Source organism: Hipposideros armiger, unplaced genomic scaffold (assembly GCF_001890085.2).
Source record: "Hipposideros armiger isolate ML-2016 unplaced genomic scaffold, ASM189008v1 scaffold_17, whole genome shotgun sequence".
Taxonomy (NCBI): Eukaryota; Metazoa; Chordata; class Mammalia; order Chiroptera; family Hipposideridae; genus Hipposideros; species Hipposideros armiger.
Window position 1 is genome coordinate 555,644 of NW_017731367.1, and position 22,444 is coordinate 578,087.

The window sequence follows — 22,444 nt, forward strand, 5'->3', positions numbered from 1 at the left end:
CCCATTCCAAATCTTTTTGCGCTACACACACATTCACAAAAGCTGTCTCTTCCCCCTCTTTAATGAAAATAACATTTGCACATGTTGGTAAATCTAAATAGTACAAAAGAATGTTCAGTGGTAAAGTCACTCTTGAGACAGTTTTAGCACACATTCATTTCCTTGCCTGCTCCAGAGCAGAGTAACAAAAGGTGGACAAGCACTTTGATAATAGCAAAACCAGGGCAACTGAAGAAACAGGAATTAAAAAGTATAGGTGTGTAGGTCTACTCAGAGTAGAGGCTTATAGCTCTCATATAACCCAGCCCTCTGCAACTATATATGGTATAATTGATATCACAGTAGTGACTCCCACATTTTTAAGAAAAGGTTAAATCGTCTTCATTCAGCTCTGTTTTGGATGGCAAGAAATACGTGACATGCACTTTTAAAAAGATTTTCTTCCAAAATGATATAAAAGTATGTTTCTCAATGGTAGAATGATATTTCAAATATCTGGAAACTTCATTTGTATAGAATATCTTATTTACCAAAATTAATTAAGATAAAAGTAATTAAGATAAATTAATTCTTATTAAAGTAGCTTAAAGGTCAGATTCAGACTCTAATCTGACCATAACCAAAAAACCTGATTGGTGCATTTTTCTAAAGTAATGAATTTTATCTCTGATGCCTTTTTAATTTATTGAACAGATTCTATCTTTGACTTAAAAGGGCAGTGCAATATCTTTTATGGGCCTAAAAAGACACCTTAAATATCAGCCAAGGACATTTTTAATCTATCAGTCATATTTATCAAACACTAACCATTAAGGAATTTTTAACAATATCTGGATTGTGTCCATTACATATTCGTTTATTTGTGAAATATTCATTGAATTCCGTTTGCTTGTGGAGGTGAAGTGATGAACAAGATAAATATTTTCTGCCCTTACATAATTTATAATCTTATGGGGATATAAACAAGTATATTGATAATTATAACACAGACATGGTAGAGCTAAGACTAGCTCACTTCAACAGGGCCCACAGTGCAGCTCAAATATTTTTTGGCTTTGTATTTTTTTTAATACCTTTATTGTTCATTCTCTTTGACGAGATCAGTGAAAGAGCTAAAACTGTAAGAATAGCTGTTCCATACTTAACCTGTTCTCCTTGGACTCCTTCGCTCACTTCTGGCTGATGACTGAATTTACTTCTTGTTTTAATGAAAGACTTAGACCAGTCTGACAGCTCTATCACATTCACCTTCTCTTCTCAAAATATCTTTATTTTCATTCAACCTATTCTTCTTTGGGGTTGTATTGTCATTTCCCTTTTCCAAAATTAATTTCCGCTTGAGTTCTCAGTTCCAACTCTGTTATATTCTTTGCAATCTTACTGAATAAGGCATCTTCTTTTTTGCACGTAGAATCTATGCCTTAAATATTAAATTCCTCAGCTCTCGCCTCTTTCTTGTAGACATGCTCAGGTTTCCAATTAATGAAAAGTAAAACCTTTCCTTATTCCTTAAGTCTCTTCCCTTCATCATCAAACTTCATTAAAGAATTGCCTATCCTTTCTCTTCTTACTACCCACCCAACCTGTAACCCTTATAGTTATATTTTTATCTCCAACATTCTACTAAAACAACTCTTAGAAAATCACTGATTAATACCGGTTACTGATTTTGTGCAATATTCTGCTCTATTGACTAAGCTTTTCTCCTTAAAACTTGTATCTTTTCTTGGCTTTAAAGGACCCTCCTCCCCTAATCCTGGTTCTTTGTCTTTTCTTATAGAATCTGTACTCTTATTCCACCCTTTTAATATGCAGGTCCTACCCCTCCCCTTTCCTCTGTTGAGTTCATCTTCCTGTTCATTTCCTTTCTCCATTCACTCTTCTGTTATAGTTTCCATCAACTTGTAGAAGAAAGTTCCTGAAACATTTTCCAGCCTAGTGGCAAAGATTCTGTGGTCATGAACTGAGACAAGTAACATACCTAAGGGTTAGAAGATCGCAGACAAACCAATTCTCTGAGGTTTAAGTTCTCTGCATTTGTAAAAAGAAATGTGATGTAACCTGCTCTGCCTATGTCATAGCACCATTTGATCTAGTTGATCATTTCCCTTTCCTTAAAATAGTTTTCTCGCTTGGCTTCCACTAGCCCACAATCTATTGGATTTTCTACCTCACTGACTGTTCCTTCTTAGTTTCCTTTACTTGTACTGTTTCATCTCTTCAGCCTCTTAATATTGGGGCTCCTCTGAAACTCATTTGTGGATCTCTGCTCCCTCCTGTCTGCACTTGATGATCTCATATATATTTATGGTTCTAAATGCTATCTATATACTTTAACTACCAAATTTGTACCTCTAACCTAGATCTTTTCTTCAAACTTTACTCTTACTGTTCAAATACCTACTCAGTATTTCCCTTAGATGTCTAAAAAAAAAAAAATCTCAAAATGTCCAAAACTGAACTTGTGTTCTTTCCCTCCAAATCTGCTCTTTTGGTTTCTTTATCCCAGTTAAAGGCATTTAGATTCTTCCAGTCTCCTTCTCTCACAGCCTACATTTTATCCATCAGGAAATCTTGTTGGTGCCCAAAAAATGTATACACATTTTAAGAAAGGAAAAAAATTATTAAAATTGTAATACTCAATATACACAGATAACAAAAGATGAATACAAGTCACGTGTATATGTTTTTTTGGCACCCCCGGTATATAAATATAAATATAAATATAAATACACATACATACCCCAAACTCAAACTTTTTCTGCCCCATATCCACTACCACCTTATCCATGTCACCATCATATCTGAATTTCTGCCTCTTTCCTGGTCATCTTTCTTCTACCTTTGCCCTCTATTCCCAATAGAGCAGCCAAAATGACCCTTTTAAACAAGTCATATGATGTCATTCTTTTGCTTAGAATCCTCTGATGCCCTTCATTTCACTTATAGTAAAAGCCCGAATTCCTACAATGCCCTGTGTGAGCTGGCCCTATTTTCAAGTAGACTTCCCCTTCTTCACTACACTCAAACTATAGGCTTCCTTGCTGCTCCTCAAACACGCTGAGCACTGTCCCACCATAAGGCCTTTGCAGGAGCTGTTTCCTCCACTGATACACTCCTCCCGTGGCCACTTGGCTCACTCCCTCACTGCCTTCCTTTCTTTGCTTAAACATCACCTCATCGTTGAAGCGTACCCTAATTAATGCCACAGTGAGCCCTCCTGGCTCTTCCAGTACTCCTTACTTGATGGCCTTTTTTTGTTCTCCTTCGTACTTCACCTTTTATCTCACTTTATCATTTACTAAATATTTATTGTCTGTCTCCTGCTAGAATGTAGTCTTTGCTGTTTTTGTTCACTGATCTCTTTGAGTTTATCCCACTTGAAGTTTGTTACATTTCTATGCTTTCATCCAAATTTGGAACTTTTTTGGTTATTTCTTTTAATGTTCTTTATTTCTTTATTATTTCTTTAAATTTTCTTTCTGTCCCTCTCTCCCACTCCTCTCCCTCTGGAACTCCTGTCATGCATATGTTGGTAATGCTTGATGGGTCCCACAGGTCTCTTAAGCTCTGTTCATTTTTCTTCATTCTTTTCTCTTTTTGCTCCTCAGTCTGGATAATCTCAATTAACCTAACTTCAGTTCTCAATTAACCTAACTTGATTCTTTTTTCTGCCTGCTCACTTCTCACACTGAATCTCCTCTAGTGAATTTTTCATTTCACTTATTGTACTTTTCAGTTCCACAGTTTCTATTTGGTTTCTTTTTATAATTTCTACCTCTTTATTGATGTGCTCAGTTTGGTGAGACATTGTTCTCCTGTTTCCTTTAGTTATTTGCCCATGGTTTCCTTTAGCTCTTTGAGTATTTAGGATAGTTTGCTTAAGTCCAATACTTGGGCTTCCTCAGGGACCAAGTCTGTTCATTTCTTTTTTTTCTGTGAATGGGCTGTACTTTCTTATTTCTTTGCATGCCTCATAATTTTTTGTTGAAAACTGAACAATTTGAATATTATAATTTGGCAGCTCATGAAATCTGATTCCCTCCCCTTCCAAGGGTTTGTTATTGCTATTTGTAGTGGATTGTAGGTTGTTCAGTGAATTTTCTAAAGTAATTTTATAAAGTCTGCATTTCTCATGTATGGCCACTGGAGCCTGGTCCATTAGCTTGGTGGTCAGCTAATGTTTTGACAGTTTCCTTAAGTGCCTGGAGCCAAGGAAATAAAAGATTTTTTTAAAAAAGAAAGGAAAACGAAAAAAAAAACACTCTCCCAGTCTTTGCACATTGACTGTTTGTTGGGGCACGCCTTCAATGCTTACATTAGCCAGTCATTTCCACCCTGCTGTACCCTCACTCCCTGCTTGTACAGAGCGTGAGGTGAATGTTTAGGGTCTTCTCATGCCTTTCCTGAGCATGCGTGTGGTCTTCTCAATTCTGCTGGTAGACTCGGGAGCTTTTAAAAGCCCTGTTGCCCTTTCCCAGCCTCTTCCTTTCTGGGCTTTTCAGTCAGTTTATAACCTGTCTTGACTATTATCCCTTGCCCCAGGCTGCTATGGCCAGCACTTTTGCCTTTAAATATTGTTGGACAACTGTCACCTGGGAAGTTGCTTCATCCCTGGGAGCACTTTAAGTTGGGTGAAACAAATGCAAGCTATTGCACAGGTCCTTCAGGGAGCCGCCAGACAGGTTAAAACACACACCCACAATTCTGTGAGAATAAGGTCTGCATTGCTTCCTCTCATTAGCACCTTGCACCAGAAACACAGGCTGCCATCTTCACTGCCACACCAGCCTGGGGAGTGGAGGTGGCAGGTGGACAATTTAAAATGTTGTAGAACTCTTACAACAATGCAGCAGCATGCTTCTTCATTAAGCTCTCCCCTGGTAGTTATAAGTTTTTTACTAGACTCCAGAATTCTATAAAAGTTGATTCTGACAGTTTTTCCTAGGTTGTTGTTATTGCCTGGTTATTGCCAGAGAGCTGCTCATACTATATCTGCTTTTGTCAAGAACAAAAGAAAAATAAGATATTTTTATAAAGATCAGCGAAACTATGTAGTACAATTTAATGAAATGATGTCTTTAATCAAAAGAATTCTGGGCCGGCCGAGTGGCGTGTTGGTTGGGAGTTGGCTTGGGATCAGCAGCAGGACCCCGTTTCGGATCCCACATTCGGGCCAGTGATGCTGCACCCTCTACAGCTAAGATGGTGAACAACAGCTCGACCTGGAGCTGGGCTGCCGTGAGTCGCTGGCAACAGCATAGGCTGCAGCGGGGCTGCCATGAGCTACCGTGAGTGGCTGGCAGCCTGCGTGAGCTGCTGTGAGCCACCGTGAGCAGCCGTCCGCTGGCCAGCAACTGATCTGCCTCACCCAGGAAGAGCGCAATGATAATACCAACATGGGCCAGTGAAGCGACGCCCTCCACAACTAGACTGAAGAACAAAAGGACAACAACTTGTCTATTCCCCTTCCCCAATTCTCCAATTCCCCTCCCCCAAATCCCTATTTTTAAAAAAATCTTTTAAAAAAAAATTCTTATACTTGGGATTGAATTATAGTTTATTATAAAGGACCCAAAAATCTATGTAGATTTGCTCGATGCTGCAGTTCTTCAGTAATCACTGTAATCAGCTATTAGAAGTGGACTTTTATCATCAGAGCTCTTATTTAAATATTGGAAATGAATTAATTTTTTGAGTTTTTGTGTTTGTGTTTGTAAAATCAAGGAAATACCAATAAAGTCTTTTAATGATCTGTAAGTTGATGGCAACCCACTCATACTGCAAGCTTTTCTTGGTTTGGTAATTTAAAGGGGGAGGGATGTGTGTGCTAATAATGCTACAACTTTTTGAATATTACAGATTTCTCTAGGTCTAGGAATACAATCAGATTTTTAAGAGCCATGTTTCTTATTATGATGAAGTAGCAATCTGTATAAATCTTATGAATCTACTTCTCACCTCTTGGAGATATCGCAAGCCCCCCCCCCCATTTTGGCAGCACCTGAAAGAAATTAACCTATTTGCAAATATACCAAAAGACTGTCTAAAACTATACTAATTTTTAGTTTTCTAAAGTCCAGTTTAAAAGGAAATGTTAAAGGTAGAACTAAATTTATAAAGTTTAGGGCAGGATCTGTGTGATTTTGTATTTTACATGTAGTAGATATTCAGTAAATACTAAACTGCTAAAGTAAAAAGCTACAAATAATAATAGCTTAGGATATAGTTTCATGGGACAAAAGTATATTTAGGAAGCAAAACTGTTTTCTTCTTTCCATTATTTTCTTGATAATGGATATTTTATGCATCTCTTTTATATTGTGATGAAAACAAAATTCAAAAAAGTATGTCTCCCCACCCCTTTTTAACCTCTAATGATATCCCCCTTTTTTTTTTTTTACATATAAACTAGCCAAAAATGTAAAACAAAGGAGAGCAGGAAAAGTTGCTAGAATTCCCACAAGATGTAGCTCCATTGTTGAAAACAAATGCAGCTAACAAATCTGTAATTGAGTACATATATTTTTAAATTCTCAACATATTGAAACATAAATACATAAAAGGGCTAAGTCATAGATAACACATTCTGTGCTAATAAAATGGTTTCCCAAGGGTATAATTCCTTGCTTTCTACCTTTCCCCACCCAACAAAACAAAATCCACTATTTTTCTGTGACATAACCATTTCTAGACATTTGTTTTTCTGAATAGGTTCAAGGAGACATAGAGATGAGCTTTTATTGCTGATTGGGAATTAGTCGTTTAAATGTTTGTTATAAGTGCTAATTCCAGGGTATTATAACAAACTATATGAATTATTTTGTGATATTATCTAAGAGATAAATGTTTATATAAAAAGGCTAAGATTTAAGGAGTGTCAGAATTATCTAAAATGCCTGAAAGAAGGCCTAATGGAATTTAAAATTGGGGGTATTTTCTTTTAATTTGTAGGTTTCTCTCCATCTCTTGCCTTGCCTCGCCTCCTTTTTTTCCCCTCCTTGCAGTTTATTTGTTGAAGAAACCAGGTCATTATTACTGTCAAGTTTCCAACAGTATGGACTTTGCTGATTGCATCCCTATGTATAACATAACGTGTTTTTTGGTCTTCTATATATCTGTAAATTGATAGTTGGGTCTAGAGGCTTGGTCACATACAGAGTCAAATTTTCTCTCCTCTCTCTCTCTCTCTCTTTTTCTCTCTTTCTCTCTGTCTTTTTCTTTCTCTGTCTCTGAAGGGGCTGGACTGGCAGTGCATTTAAGGTCTAGTTGTTTGTCTTTTCATGATGTTAACAGTCATTGATAATTATGCTAAGGTCCATTAATTTATTCCAAGTTGCAAAATGGTGATTATATAATTTTTATCATTTATTCATTTATTAACTGTTACTTAAAATTTTTTATATAGACGTACACTATATGTATGTACATGTGTGTTGTGTGTGTATATATATGTATATGAATAAGTATATATATGTGTGTGTCTGCATAAAGATTAATGTGCCGAAGTTCTGCTTTCAGCGAATGTTTGCATTCCGATCATTGCTTAGAAAGATTCTTTTGTCCTTTTAGAGCTGCCTGCTGAAAAATTGAAGTAAACAAAGATTATGGTTTTATTGTACTCTTGAAGAGATTGAATGTCTAAGCTATTTTATTAAAGAATTTGTCCTTCCTTGTCTTAACACTTTCCTGAAGAATGTGTCAGAGTTGGAACTGTTCTTGGACTGAGAAACTACAAGAATTTTTTTATGTTATTTTGAATTTATAGCCTTCACAGCCTATTTCAGTCTTTAGGTAAAGCTCTGCGCTAAGCTCCCAGTGTTTATGTTCCCAGGCAAAATGTTTTCTAAATCTCATGAAGTTGTTAATTCCCTATTCTAAGTATAATACTTTTTTAACAAGTGAGGATCATAAAATCAGTGAAGTTTTAAGGTACATTTAGGATAAGCTTTGCTGTGAGTCAGTTTTCCCTGGAATACCCTGCCCTTGTTACAGCTGAGGGGCAAGTGGGTAAGTGTTCTGTGTGCTATTAGCTCCATAAAAAGTTGGTGAGAAGTCGGGAGGCCAGAACCCTTAATGTAACCAGCTTTCTCGGTTTAATATCTAACTTGCTTTATTTTCTTTTGAACGAAGTTTTGGGCATGAGTTATCTTACCTGTTTTAAAAATAAGAGCCCAAACTATAGCATATGCGTAGCCAAATTTCTGGTTCTGATTCAAATGCAATTTCTGGTTATGATATAGATTTCAGTAATTATAGCATAGTATTCTATGTCACACCACCAACTCTCCTCTGCATGAATAAGGTAGACCAGATATTGTTTTTTGTTTTTTGGGTTTTTTTTTATTGGGGACGTGGGGGGATGGGAAAAGCACTGGGGAATTGGGGGAAGGGGAAACAGAAAAGTTGCTGTCGGTTTGTTCTTCAGTCTAGTTGTGGAGGACATTGCTTCACTGGCCCAAGTTGGCACCATCATTGCGCTCTTCCCGGGTGAGGCAGATCAGTCGCCGGCTTCCGGACGGCCTCTCACTGTGGCTGCTGGCTGCTCACGCTGGCTGCTGGCTACACACGGTAGCCTGTGGCAACCCACTGCCACAGGGGCTGCAGCCTACACCGTCGCCGGCGACTCACGGCAGCCCAGCTCCAGGTTGAGCTGTTGTTCAGCATCTTAGCTGTAGAGGGCAGCATCACTGGCCCCCATGTGGGATCCGAACCGGGGCCCTCTGGCATCCCAAGCCAGTCCTTAACCATCGCGCCACTCGGCCGGCCCGGCTCCCTTTGTCTTTTACTAAGTTATAAAAATTATTTTATCTTTAGTACCTAGCACTGTGCTAATAATTTATGGGAAATAAAAAATATACAAGGCAGTCTCAGCCCTTGGCCCTTGAGACGTGCAATCTTGACTAGTATTATTTGTAATTAATTAGGTGACAAAATGCTTGAGTTTGTCAGAGGATTTGGACGTCAAATTATGGACAGAGCGTTAAGTTCTTAGCCTAATAGGAATGAAAAATGAAAGTTAAATGATGGTGCCGTCAACTACAAGTTGCAGAATAACTCTCCAGTCTCTTTGGTATAATATCACTTTAAATTTCATAGTAATATTTTCCATTGAAGAAATGTTCAGTAGTAATGAACATTGATTTGAAATCTTTTGGTTCATTTTTAAAAGTCATAGGATTGTAAAATGGAGTAGACCTTATGGGACTTCTAGTCCCACTCCTTCCTTTTTCAGATGTGGAAAGGGACCCCAGAGTGTTTGGTTAATGAACTTTGTCTCAATTATCCTAGCTATTTACAGACAAAACAAGAACTTGAACATGGGCTTTTGACTCCATGGCTTCCTCTTATGTAACTTATTCATCTCAGTATGCATTATCTCAAAGCATATGTGTTCTTACCATATTTTTAGTTATTTTCTCATTTGTCTTCTGTATTCTGCAAAATAGTCAAGAAAAGTTATGTCTAATTACAGAAAAGAAAATGTGACTTGCTTCATGTCATGTACTAAAAATTTAGCAAAGCTAGGACTAGAACCCAGATCTTCTGTTTGGTAGTATATTGCTTTTGTTACAACGCTAAACTGCTTTTCCATATTGTTGCTATTAGTATTATTTCCAAATTATTCCTATTAGGAAACCTAGTCAAACTGAGAACATTTTTTTAAAAAGAGTAATGAACTCTGTTGTAGGGGGAAATAATCCAACCTTCCCTTATAGCAGATTTCTACTTTGATTAACTTGACTCTATTCCATTTGAAATATGAATTTACCACTCACTGGAGTTTGAGGCTAGGGTATAATTCCAGCATTGAATTATAGATTTGAATTGGTCTGTAGGTAATAACTGCTTTCATTCACAACTGGATAGTCTTTAAAAAAAATTTTTTTATTGAAATGTAATATATTGATAGTCCTTAAAAAAATATTTTATTGAAGTATAGTATACATCCAGAAATGTTCTCATAGTCATAAGCCTACAGCTTGATGAATTTTCACAGCTGAACACACCTGTGTAACCAGCACCCAGCCTCCCATTAACTCTGCTTACACTCCCTTCTAGTTACTTCCCCAGCCTGCTGCCCTTGGAGGGTAACCACTATAACAGGGTAGTCTGTTAGAGGTCAGATACTTCATTTCATTAGTCAAGGATGCCCTGGGTTTTTTCTTGGTCGCAAATGTAAGAAAATGAGAAAAGAACAGTTTCTCTGTTCTTATTAGCACAAAAATAATTGCTAAAGACAAAAAAAAATCAGAATGCCCTCATTTACCAGTTTAATATTCAACCAGAGTAATGCTGGGAGAGTTCAGTCTTTCATGCAGCTTTGGAAACATCCTGGAATCTCTATAAATGACTTTTGTCTTCTGAAATGAAACACAGAGTAAACAAGAAGTATAAGTTTGGCTGTAGAGCAGCGGCGTCCCCCATGGCCCCTGGTTGAGCCCCACGGTGGAGGAAGCACAAGAGGGTGACTGTAATTAACGCTTCAGTGCAGAGCTGCGGCTGAGCAGCTGCGGGTACATTCCTCTTTGTTTGCATATGTATATACTCTGAATATTGAAGATAGAGTTCTAATGTCAATGACTAGAATTCTGTAGATTTTTAATTCTGCAATTTCTGTCCTAAATATAACTGTTGTTTCCCATAACTTTTAAAAAATGGGTTAAAATTCTTCCATCTTGCTTTGAAACATGTTAACATATAACGCTGTCTTCACCTCTTCTGTTTCTCATCAGGACCCCTGAACAGTGCCCCAGCGTGGTTTCGCTCTTGTCAGAGAGTTACAATCCTCACGTGCGTTACGGAGCTGCCATGGCCCTGGGCATCTGCTGTGCTGGTACAGGAAACAAGGTAAAGCCCCAAGCCAGGGGGGTCAGTCCTTGCCTGGCGCCAGACTGTTTTCCCTCACAGGAAAGTTTATGTGACAGCTGTAAAAATACAAGTGTGGTGTGACCTGTAAGACTTAACTTTCTTCCCAGAACTTCCTTACTTTACTATGCTGGGTGGCTCAGAGTCCTTACGAACAAACCAACATATTACAAGGTTGGCTCTACGGACACAATGCTGTTCATTTCCCTTTTGAAAGCATTGATTTCTTTACAAAGGAAAAAAGATATTTTTTTCTTTAAATAACTACTCTAGTCATTTTACACAGTTATTTTACATATTTAGTTTGCATAATTAGTATTGTGGAAATCAAGGTTCTCATCTGAGGCCACCAACATCAACTCAGTTTGTTTCGTTTTGTTGTTTTAAGCAAATCACTTAACTGCTGTTTGCCTGTTTTCTCCTCACAATCTTAATAGGTAACCTGATATTTGTTAAGCCCTCAAAAGTGAGAAAGTTGAGTTAGACAAATTGATGGTTTGAAGACACAATTTGTCAAGAGATTCATAAAGAAACATGCTATTGCTTCAATACCAAGTATTTTTGATTCACAGCAGTGGCATATCTATCACATTTTACCTTTTATAGCACATATGCGCACACCTTGGTGAGCTTTGCTTTTAACAGAGTGGGCATTGTGTTTGTGTTGGAGGGGAGGGTTGCAGAAGGGGTGGGGGGAGGGTGGATGGACAGGAAACAGGAGCATGTTTATGTTCCCAGTGTCTTCACAGCAGAGGGAAGGAGTCACTTTTTTATCTTCTCTGTTCAAACTAAAATCAAATAAAGCATAGTTATTAGTTTATTGAGTGATTCCAGGAATTAAATTGTAATTTGCTTGACTTTTTCTCTAAAAAGGGTATTAGTATTGAATACAAATAACTTTCTAATCACGTAAAATGTAATTGAAGCTATGAATTACAATAGGCCTTTTTTACTACATGTGGCAGGATTTGTGTAAAAATTTATGGAGACATCCCTCATTCTGTCTCCTTACCCTGCTTTGTTTTTTTCTTCATAGCACTTAGCACCACCTGGCATATTTTTATACCTATTTTATTTATTGTCTGTCTCCTCTCCACTCAAATGTGAAGTTCCTGAGAAGGGTGTGTTCACTGCTAGAACTTAAAGTCAGACTTGGCACATAGTAGAATTTCAGTAAATATTTGTCAAATGTATGATGAAGGGATGATCATTTAAGGATATGGTGGTGAAAAAGTTGGACATGGTCTCTGCCCTCACAGAGTTTTGTTTTTAAAATGTTTTCATTTTTTGGGGGTGAAAATTTTTACATGAGAATATATCTTCAATTTTATTAGACATGCCATTGGGCATATAAAATGCAGTTTATAGAAATGGGCCTTTTTTCTGGGACACATGTTCTGTAAAAAAAGGAAACACGTGTTGGGTTGTCAAAGAAGTCATGACGCATTTTTGCAACGAAAAACATAGAAAAAAATACGTCATGACTTTTCCGACAACCCAATAGTTGGATGTTTTACTAAGTATTTCCCCCCCTCAGGTCTTTAGTAGACATTTATGTCAGGCCTCATAAGTTAAATGTAAATTAGATTTTTTTTCTTTCCAGATTATTCTAAACTTAATATGATATCTCAGAGCAAATGTTCTTTGAGACACAGCATCTGACAAGCTAATTCAATGAATATTTTTATTACTCATACTAAACAAGTCTGCTTTATTTCTAGATAGTTTGTGTGATCCATGTATCAATACCTATCTGACTGAAGTTTGCTTTATTTTGGTTTCTTAAAAACCTAGAACATCTTTTTATTCTAAAATATATCTTGGATGTTATATCACATACCTCAAAGGCAAAGTTAGTGTCTTTTAACTTATAAGTGGGAAATTTGGTTATATTTTTATTATGACTATTTCATAAACAATATTGACAATATGTGAGTAATGTTTGAAAAACTTACTCCTCTGCACAATGTCATTACATTTTTCAGTGAAAGTGGGGAGAAAGAAAACATTTATCTAGTATGTGTATTATCTGTTAATAGCTCTGATTTTTTTTTTTTAAAGATTTTTATTGGGGGATGGGAACAGCGCTGGGGAATTGGGGGAAGGGGAACAGACAAGTTGCTGTCGTTTTGTTCTTCAGTCTAGTTGTGGAGGATGTTGCATCACTGGCCCAAGTTGGCACCATCATTGCGCTCTTCCGGTTGAGGCAGATCAGTTGCTGGCTTCTGGACGGCCATTCACAGCGGCTGCTGGCCACTCACGCTGGCCACTGGCTATACACAGTAACCCATGGCACCCCACTGCAGCAGGGGCTGCAGCCTACGCCATCGCCGGCAACTCACGGCAGCCTAGCTCCAGGTTGAGCTGTTGTTCAGCATCTTAGCTGTAGAGGGCAGTGTCACTGGCCCTCATGTGGGATCCGAACTGAGGCCCTCTGGAGTCCCAAGCCAGCTCTTTACCAATGCGCCACTCGGCCGGCCCCAATAGCTCTGATTTTTAAAAACAAATAAATACAGTCATGTGCTGAAATAACAGTGTTTCGGTCCCATAAGATTATAATGGAGCTGAAAAATTCCTATAACCTAGCGATGTGGTAACCATGGTAACATCAGGTGAGTGCAAAGCATTACTCACGTGTTTGTGGTGATACTGGTATAAACAAACCTACTGCATTGCCAGTCATATAAAAGTATAGCGAATACAATTACAGTAGTAGGATATACCATCTAGGTTTGTGTAAGTACATTCTATGGTGTTTGCACAACAAAGTCGCCTAACTACGCATTTCTTGGAACATGTCCCCATCTTTAAGCAATCATTAAGCAGTGCATGACTAAATCCACATGTAGAGAAATCTAAAATCATTTTCCCAAAAAGAGAATTCAATTTATTCTTCCTTTTCTTGGCCTTGGAACAAAGGATATTTGAGAAGTGACACTGTTTTAAGAAATAAGTTCGATAATCTTGTAAACTCTTTGCCCTATTCCTTCAGGTTTATACCTAAGGACCTTATGAGATGTTATGAAGTGGCACTTAACAAAGGTTCTGAAGGTTGTTAACAGACGTTTTATGGGGCAAAAGAGTTCCTGGTCAAATACAATGAACAAATGGTGGGATAAACAAAAGTTCTAGCGGGTTCTTTAATGAGGCTTTCTGGAGCTTTTGTTAGTATATGTACATTCCTATAGACTTTGATATACTGTATATATTTGAATCTTCAAGAGGAGGTAATTTATACGTGTACCGGGGGTGCCAAAAAAATGTATACAAGTGGGTGCTTTGGTCAGAATTGCTTAAGCCATAGTTCGCTGTGATTAGAAGTCTGGACGCTGATGGGAACCACTTTGGGCACCTCTTGTAATTGCAAAAGTCAAACGTGACTTGTATTCAACTTTTGTTATTGGTGTATATTCAGTATTACAATTTTTATACAGTTTTCCTTTCTTAAAATGTGTACACATGTTTTGGGGCACCCTCTGTGTATATATGCAATAGCTCCCAAACTGATTTAATCAAGGAATCCTTTTTTTTTTTCCCCCTTGCACTGATATTCTGAAGAATGTGGTATTGGGAAATCCTGGTATTGGGAAAAACATTTTGGAAAATCTTGTCAAGTATAACCATGAAATCAATTCTAGTCCTGTTTAATTTAATTTGTTTTACCATTCTATTAGCAAATAAAATCTTTTTGTTTTGGGAGTTTATCTTTGATTTTTGTTTGTTTCAAAAATTTAGTTTTTTAAATTAGGTTTTGTAAAATCATCTAAGACATTACCATACCCTAGTATTTGAAGGAGGTTGGGTACCTAATACAGGCTTTGTAGTCAGACTGACCTGAGTTTGCTACTTATGTGGCTTTGGACAAGTTACTTAACTTTTCTAACTCTCAGTTTCTTTGTTTATAAAGATTATTTTGGGGCAGGTTAGCTCAGGTGGTTAGAGCGCAGGCTCGTAACACCAAGGTTGCTGGTTCGATCCCCACATGGGCCACAGAGCTGCGCCCTCCACAGCTAGATTGAAACACCTACTTGACTTGGAGCTGATGGGTGCCAGGAAAAACACACTGTTCCCCAATAAAATTTGTAAAAAAAAAAAAATGATTATTTTGTGTTGCTGTTGTTTTGTTTTTGTTTTATTTTTAGGATTGAGAGGATTTTATAGGATAACATAAAATACCTCTCACTGCACCTTGAAAATAATAGGTGCTTATGAAACATTAACTTTATTTTCCCTTTCTTTTTGACCTCTTTTTACTTCAAGACAGGAGCATCCGTGTTCCACAAGCTACCTCTTCATGAACCATCATTGTATTGAAACTTAAAGCATACTCAGTTCTGAACTGTTGCATCCAGTTTGTCTTAAATTAACTGTTACTACAATGTTAGACTAAAATACTTAGAATGACATAACTAATTTCAAAATCCGGCTATGCAACTTTATTTAAGGTTTTCGTTTTGTTTTGTTTTTTAATGCTTTCAGGAAGCAATTAATTTGCTAGAACCAATGACAAATGACCCCGTGAACTATGTGAGGCAAGGAGCGCTCATAGCCTCGGCTCTCATTATGATCCAGCAGACCGAAATCACTTGTCCAAAGGTGAGTAAACAAAACAACTCCAGAGCAGAGCTGCTTTGGGCTTTTCTTTAGTAACTTACCTTCTTTTGAGGACATTTTTACTTCAAATGTGGTTAAACACTGAACTCATAGGAAGTAAAGGGGTAAGAGAATGGGAAACTTTCAATATATAATACTCTTTAAATGCATTTTTTATAGATTTATGGTCACTTTGTTAATTCAACTATATAGCCATACTTGAAAATTTAGAACTCATGGGTTGATGAAATCATAAAAATCAACTTTAATTTTTGCCTCCCCCTTTCCTTTTAAAATTTATTCAGTGGGATAACTTGTTCCGATACAGGATGCAAACTCAGGCTGCCCATACCTTTTTTGGTTCATCCTTCTGAGGTAATAAAAAGTCCTACAGTCACTTTATGTAATACATACAATCTCAGTTTAGAAATGAGTACATCCAACTTCTATGTTAGAATGTCGTTTCCCTCTGTACCAGCATTTGTCCAAAGAAACACTCCTGTATGTTTTGCCCTTCTTGTGGGTAGGGATATAGTATGCATTCAGTGCAGCTTTTCCTGCTCTTCTCCCTCTCTGTCTCTTTCCCTCCCTCCCGCCCTCCCCACCTCTCCTCTCTGTGAATGCCGCAGTTGATAGATAAATGCCTCTTACTTCATGTGTCAGATGTCAGTGCACAGTGACCACTGACCATATGAAGCTCTCCAAGTGGTCCCTCCGAAGCCCATCTTTAGGCTTGGACTGCGGGGGGAGACTCACAGCCCTGCTTTCCTCTTAGAAGTCCTCTATGAAGGACTCACACATTCTGCTACAATCCAAGACTCATTACAACCCGTGGATGACTCTGTTAACAGATTCTGAGATATTTATTTTAAAATGCCCTCACGACAACCTCTCAGACCTCATGTTAGAGTTTGATATCTAATGTATCTTGGCACCTGAGCCAAAACTTCTCATTTTATTGAGAAACTGAAAATGCATATATCGTATTGGGTTGTCGGGAAAGTCATGACACATTTTTGCATTGAAAAACATAGAAAAATACATCATGACTTTGCCAACAACCTGATATTTACATGTACTAAAAATTACCATGTCTGGTATATTAAATAATATGATAGCTTATGCAGTAATTTCAGATCTTTTTGTTCTTAACTTAAAATTAGGGCAGTTTTAACAGCCTTGTACTAATTCTGCTCCTATATGAGAAGCAGTAAAAAAATTGAAAACAGAAAAAAGACATTGGCATACTGTCTTCTGCCTCATCAAGCAGATATATTGGGTTGTCGGGAAAGTCATGACGCATTTTTGCATTGAAAAACAGAAAAATACATCATGGCTTTCCCGACAACCCAATAGAACATCCTCATTTTCAGCAACGTAGATTGATGGAAGGGAGAAAATTTTCCATAACTCATCAATTATTCATTCTCAATTTATGGAACTTTATTTAATAGATTTCAGTTTCTAAGCAGTTACATCGTTTTTGTTTCCTTTATTCAGTGCTTCTCTGTGTAAAAATCATTTTTAAGACTTCTAAAAATTGATTGTTGCAAAGATAGAATCAGACTTCTGATCCTGTATTAACATTATTTGGTCTTCTAAAACATAAACAATTTTTCAAAGAAACCGCTTTCTTTTTGCTTTTTAAAAAAATATAGCAATTATGAGTAGCTTTTGCATCTTTTATTTTTGCTTTTGATCTTCTGCTGATATTTATCAGTTGGATGTTATCCAACTGAGTAATGTCATTAAAGAAGGAAATTTAGGCCATCGAAAGCACTTCCCCTAATATATAGATATTTATTCACTTTGACCTCACATGTCAGTTTCATATTATTTGTATTGCAAACAAGATAAATGTTTTAGCATCTTCCCGTCCTCTGCTGTAGGATTTCATTGATTTTTACAATCATAAGCTCTGCACCAACAATGGCAGAGTCCTATGGAATGGGAGTGGGGTATAGTAGGCTGTACAGTTTGAGAAGCATTCAACTATTTATTCTAATAAATAAATAAAATTTTTTCATATTTAGAAAAAGTTAAAAAAAAAGACATTTAAAATAATTACGTAGTACTTTTAAATCATTCCTTAAAATATTGTTGAATCAAGTCTTAGCTGATGTGAATGCAGGGGCACACTTCCATCTTTAGGTTGTATCAGAATCTCAGGTGTTGATTAAGAATGCTGAGATGCAGTTATAGCTGGTAGCCTTTGCCATTAATATAAACCTAGTGGGAAAGTCAAGTGTGTACCCCCACTGCCTACAAAAGGAAAACTGTATATGACAGTATAAAAATCAAATGTTCTTTCAGGAAACACTATGCCATAGAATGACATTGTTACTCAGCTCATGAATTCTTAAGAGTTTTAAGTTCTATTTCATTGTTTTCTGCTATTAGCACATGATAAAGAGCTTACTGGATGATAGTTCCTGCCATCTCTCTTTTATCTGGTAATTGCTAATACAACACTGACATTCTTTTGGGTGGTATGTGACATTTTGCTGAAAAGAAAAAGCTGTTAACATGCTTGAAGAGAAGTAAGAGTCCTAGTCACAGGGTTGTAAATTCCTCTGTGAAATAAACTAAAACACCTCCAATCGAGTGTTAATTTTATCAAGATTATAGTTCCTCCTCAAAGGACTCCAAAAGGGACATTTTTCAGATATTTTGTGAGATTGGCGATGGAAATTTCCAAAGGAAATGTTTTTGTGTAATCATGATACATGTTACATCCTTTTACAGAATGCCATCTTAACACTTCTCTCTACACATTCTGGTCTTAGTTTAAGTAACTCCAGTACATCTTTGCTTTTCTTCTGCCAGTTTTTTGCTCACTCACTCTCACAAACATAGACCCAAGAATATGCACCCACCCCTGGGTGACTGCAAAGCCAATTTAGAAAGCCCTTAGACCAGAGGTTCAAAGCCATTTAACTAGAATAATGTCCTTTGGACATTAACGATCCTTGGAGCTATTTTCTTCAAGAACCCAACTCTGCTCTTTATGAAGGATCCATCTTTTGTTTTTCTTGTTAAATAAAGTCTACCTTTAGAAGTTATTTGGACATGTACATAGTAAGTATCATATATAGAATCAGATGAAAATATCACAGTGTAAGAACAGGATCTGGTGCTCCTCCTCGCTTGCTACAGGGAAACTTCTCCCACCACTGTCAGGGCACCCTTTTTGGAAGTAAGATCATATTTGGCCAAGCTTGATAAGCTTTTGTGGTTCTAAAATAAATCACAGTTTGGGTAGATTAGGCTTTTGTGAGCCATCATAGTAACCTAAAAATATTTCTGTAGTGAAATCTGTGAACTTTTTATAACATGAAATTTTATATTATGTGGTGGAATTGTACACCATAACACATTTGTAAATAGTAATCTATATTACTATACTATTACCTTAAGATGCAGTAATAATCACTCTAAAAGTGTTGGTGGTAATATAAAGAAAAGGCTGCAAGCAACTACCATGAACAACTAATACTGATAAAATTGAGAAGGGAGCTAAAAACATTACTTGGGATATTGATAATGGGGAAATCATGATAGCATTGACAACAATACCTTGAAAGAAGAATAAAGAATTTTCATTTTAGGCATGTTGAGTTTGAGATGATAGCAAGTCAATTGGACATAAGATGAGAGCGTAGGAAAAGAATCAGAACTGAAGAAAAGAATCAGAACTGAAAGAAAGGGAACTAGCCACAAAGAAATCATATAAGTGCATAGCCTTATCTATATCTGCAACTCCAAAATCCAGAAAGCTCTGAAAACTAAAAGAGATTTGTTTGTTTTTAAGGATCATTCAGCTACAAAACCTAGACTCATTAACCTTTATCCCATTTAGTGTTAATGTCAATCATTTTGCCGTTTCAGAAATATTAACATGTTTGATTATGGGATATTGCCCCCACACTCCACTGAGAGTATTGCATAATATATGACGTATGGACCATGTTAGCTTTCTAAAGTCTGAATTCCAAAGTTCACCTGGCCTCAAGAATTTCATGGAAGGAATTAGAGACCTATAATTCAATCATAAGAGCAGATATAATGTCATAGTAAGAGAAAAGACAAAAAAACTCCAAAACTGATCCCTCATGTGCAGCTTACAGTTCTATGTTCAGGAAAAAAAAAAAAAATAGAAAGTATGAGATATAGCCAGGTGACGAATACCAACAGAAATGACTCCAAGAAAGTTTACTTCCTTCTCCCCATCCTTAATTTTTCTTGTGGACATTTCAGGGTTTTTTCCCCCCATTAGTATATGGTATTGAGTTAAAAACATAAATGCTAAAAATGCATGAATTTGGAGAAGGTAGATTTTAGATGATCATGCAGAACAGAAAAATTTCTTCTGTGGGATTATCATACTATAAAATGGGAAATTAATGTGATTTTCTCTTACAAATTCTACTTGGTTTTTTCTGGGGAGCATAATATTCATAACAATGAAGTTGAGTCAGAAAATCATGATCCTAGCCATGAACGCAGTTAGTTGTTTCTGATCACCAGCAAGCAAGTCATTTCACCTATCTTACATCAGTTTTCACATTTATAAAATAGAGAGAGCACACCAGATAATCTCAAAGCTGACTTCCAAATTTAAGAACCCTAACCTACTAAAATAATAATTCTTGACAAAGAATAGTGAAAATTAACTTGCTGCTACAGAAGTAAGAAATGTGAAGAAAATTTTTTTAATTATTAAAAACTAGCTTTTTAAAGTAGTATACTTAATATTAATTAGATAAGTCCATAGGGAATACAATCAGTAATATTGTAATAACTATGTATAGTGCCACGTGAGTACTAGACTTAATGGAGGATCCTTTCATAAATTATATGAATGTCTAACCACTATGCTGTATACCTGAAACTAATATAAAATATTGAATGTCAACTGTAATTAAAAAAATATTAAAGCTATGCTAAAAAAATCAGATAAGCCCTTTATATATATTTGCATTGGTTTTTTTGTTTTGTTTTCTTTTTATTCCATCTTTCAGTTTCACTGAATGTTTTCCTATTGTTTTGGGTACAATTTTATATTTAAAATTCTTATAATGTACATACAGTGCTTTGTCCAGTGTTTCTTTTTATAAGTTCTTGAACTATTTCATAAATCTTTAGCACATAAAATTTCCATCCTATTTAAGGTAATGTAAATGTTCTTCTAAAATAAGTTCAGAATCGTTTTTGAAGCAATTATAAGAGGGATTGATTTCCTGATTTCTTCTTCTGATAGTTTATTTTTGGTGTATATAAATACAACTGATTTTTGAATATTAATTTTGTATCCTGCTACCTTACTAAATTCATTTGTCAGTTCTAACAGTTTTTTGGTGGAGTCTTTGAGATTCTCTATATGTAGTATCATGTCGTCTACATATAATGACAATTTTACTTCCTCCTTTCCAATTTGGATGCCTTTTATTTCATTTTTTTGCCTGATTGCTGTGGCTAGAACTTTCAGAACTATGTTGAATAGGAGAGGTGAAAGTGGGCAGTCTTGTCTTGTTCCTGATCTTAAGGGGAAAGCTTTTAGCCTTTCCCCATTGAATACGATGTTTGCTGTGGGCTTATCATATATGGCCTTTATTATGTTGAGATATGATCCCACTATTCCCACTTTGCTAAGAGTTTTTATCATAAAAGGCTGCTGGATTTTTCAAATCCTTTTTCTGCATCTATTGATATGATCATATGATTTTTATTTTCCATTTTGTTAATGTGATGTATTACATTAATTGATTTGCAGATATTGAACCAACCTTGCATACCAGGAATGAACCCCACTTGATTGTGGTGTATGATCTTTTTAATGTGACGCTGAATTGCTAGTATTTTGTTGAGGATTTTTGCATCTATGTTCATTAGGGATATCGGCCTGTAGTTTTCTTTTTTTGTAATACCTTTGTCTGATTTTGGGATCAGAGTAGCAGTGGCCTCATAAAATGTGCTTGGGAGCCTTCCCTTCTTCTGTATTTTTTGGAATAGTTTGAAGAGAATAGGTATTAATTATTTTTCGAATGTTTTGTAAAATTCGCCTGTGAAGCCATCTGGTCCAGGACTTTTGTTTATTAGAAGCTTGTTGATTACTGATTCAATTTCTTTGGTAGTAATCAGTCTATTCAGAGTTTCTGTTTCTTCTTAGTTCAGACTTGGTAGATTGTATGCTTCTAGAAATTTATCTATTTCTTCCAGATTGTCAAATTTGTTGGCATATAGTTGCTCATAGTATTTTCTTACAATTTTCTGTATTTACATTGTATCTGTTGTCACTTCTCCTCTTTCATTTCTAATTTTATTAATTTGGGTCCTCTCTCTCTTTTTCTTGGTGAGTCTGGCTTATGTCTAGGAATAAATTTAACCTAAGAAGTAAAAGACCTGTACTCAGAAAATTATAAGACACTAAAGAGAGAAATCGAAGAAGATACAAATAAGTGGAAATACATACCATGTTCATGGATAGGAAGAATTAATATAGTTAAAATGTCAATTACTACCTAAGGCAATATATAGATTCAGTGCAATTCCTATCAAGGACATTTTTCTCAGAAATAGAACATATAGCCCTAAAACTTATATGGAACCATAAAAGACCCCGAATAGCCATGGCAATCTTGAGAAATAAGAACAAAGTGGGAGGTATCACACTACCCAATATCAAATCATACTACAAGCCTACAGTAATCAAAACAGTATGGTACTGGCATAAAAACAGACACATAAACCCATGGAATAAAATAGAGAGCCCAGAAATAAACCCATCCATATACAGTCATTTAATCTATGACAATGGAACCAAGAATTTACATTGGAGTAAAGATAGTCTATTTAATAAATGGCACTGGAAAAATTGGACTGACACATACAAAAAAATGAAAATGGACCACCTACTTACACCATATACAAGAACAAATTCAAAATGGATTAAAGACTTAAATGTAAGACCTGAAACCATAAA

At 36.3% G+C, this 22,444-nt stretch overlaps 1 protein-coding gene across 1 annotated transcript in view; it reads left to right on the forward strand.

Annotated features, from left to right (window-relative positions):
• Positions 1-22,444, forward strand: part of PSMD1 (proteasome 26S subunit, non-ATPase 1) — a 118,342-nt gene that overhangs the window by 61,552 nt on the left and 34,346 nt on the right. Inside the window, exons 14-15 of the mRNA XM_019628216.1 lie at positions 10,737-10,851; positions 15,349-15,465. Coding sequence (XP_019483761.1) covers positions 10,737-10,851; positions 15,349-15,465 — 232 coding nt within the window. The remainder of the gene's footprint in view (positions 1-10,736; positions 10,852-15,348; positions 15,466-22,444) is intronic.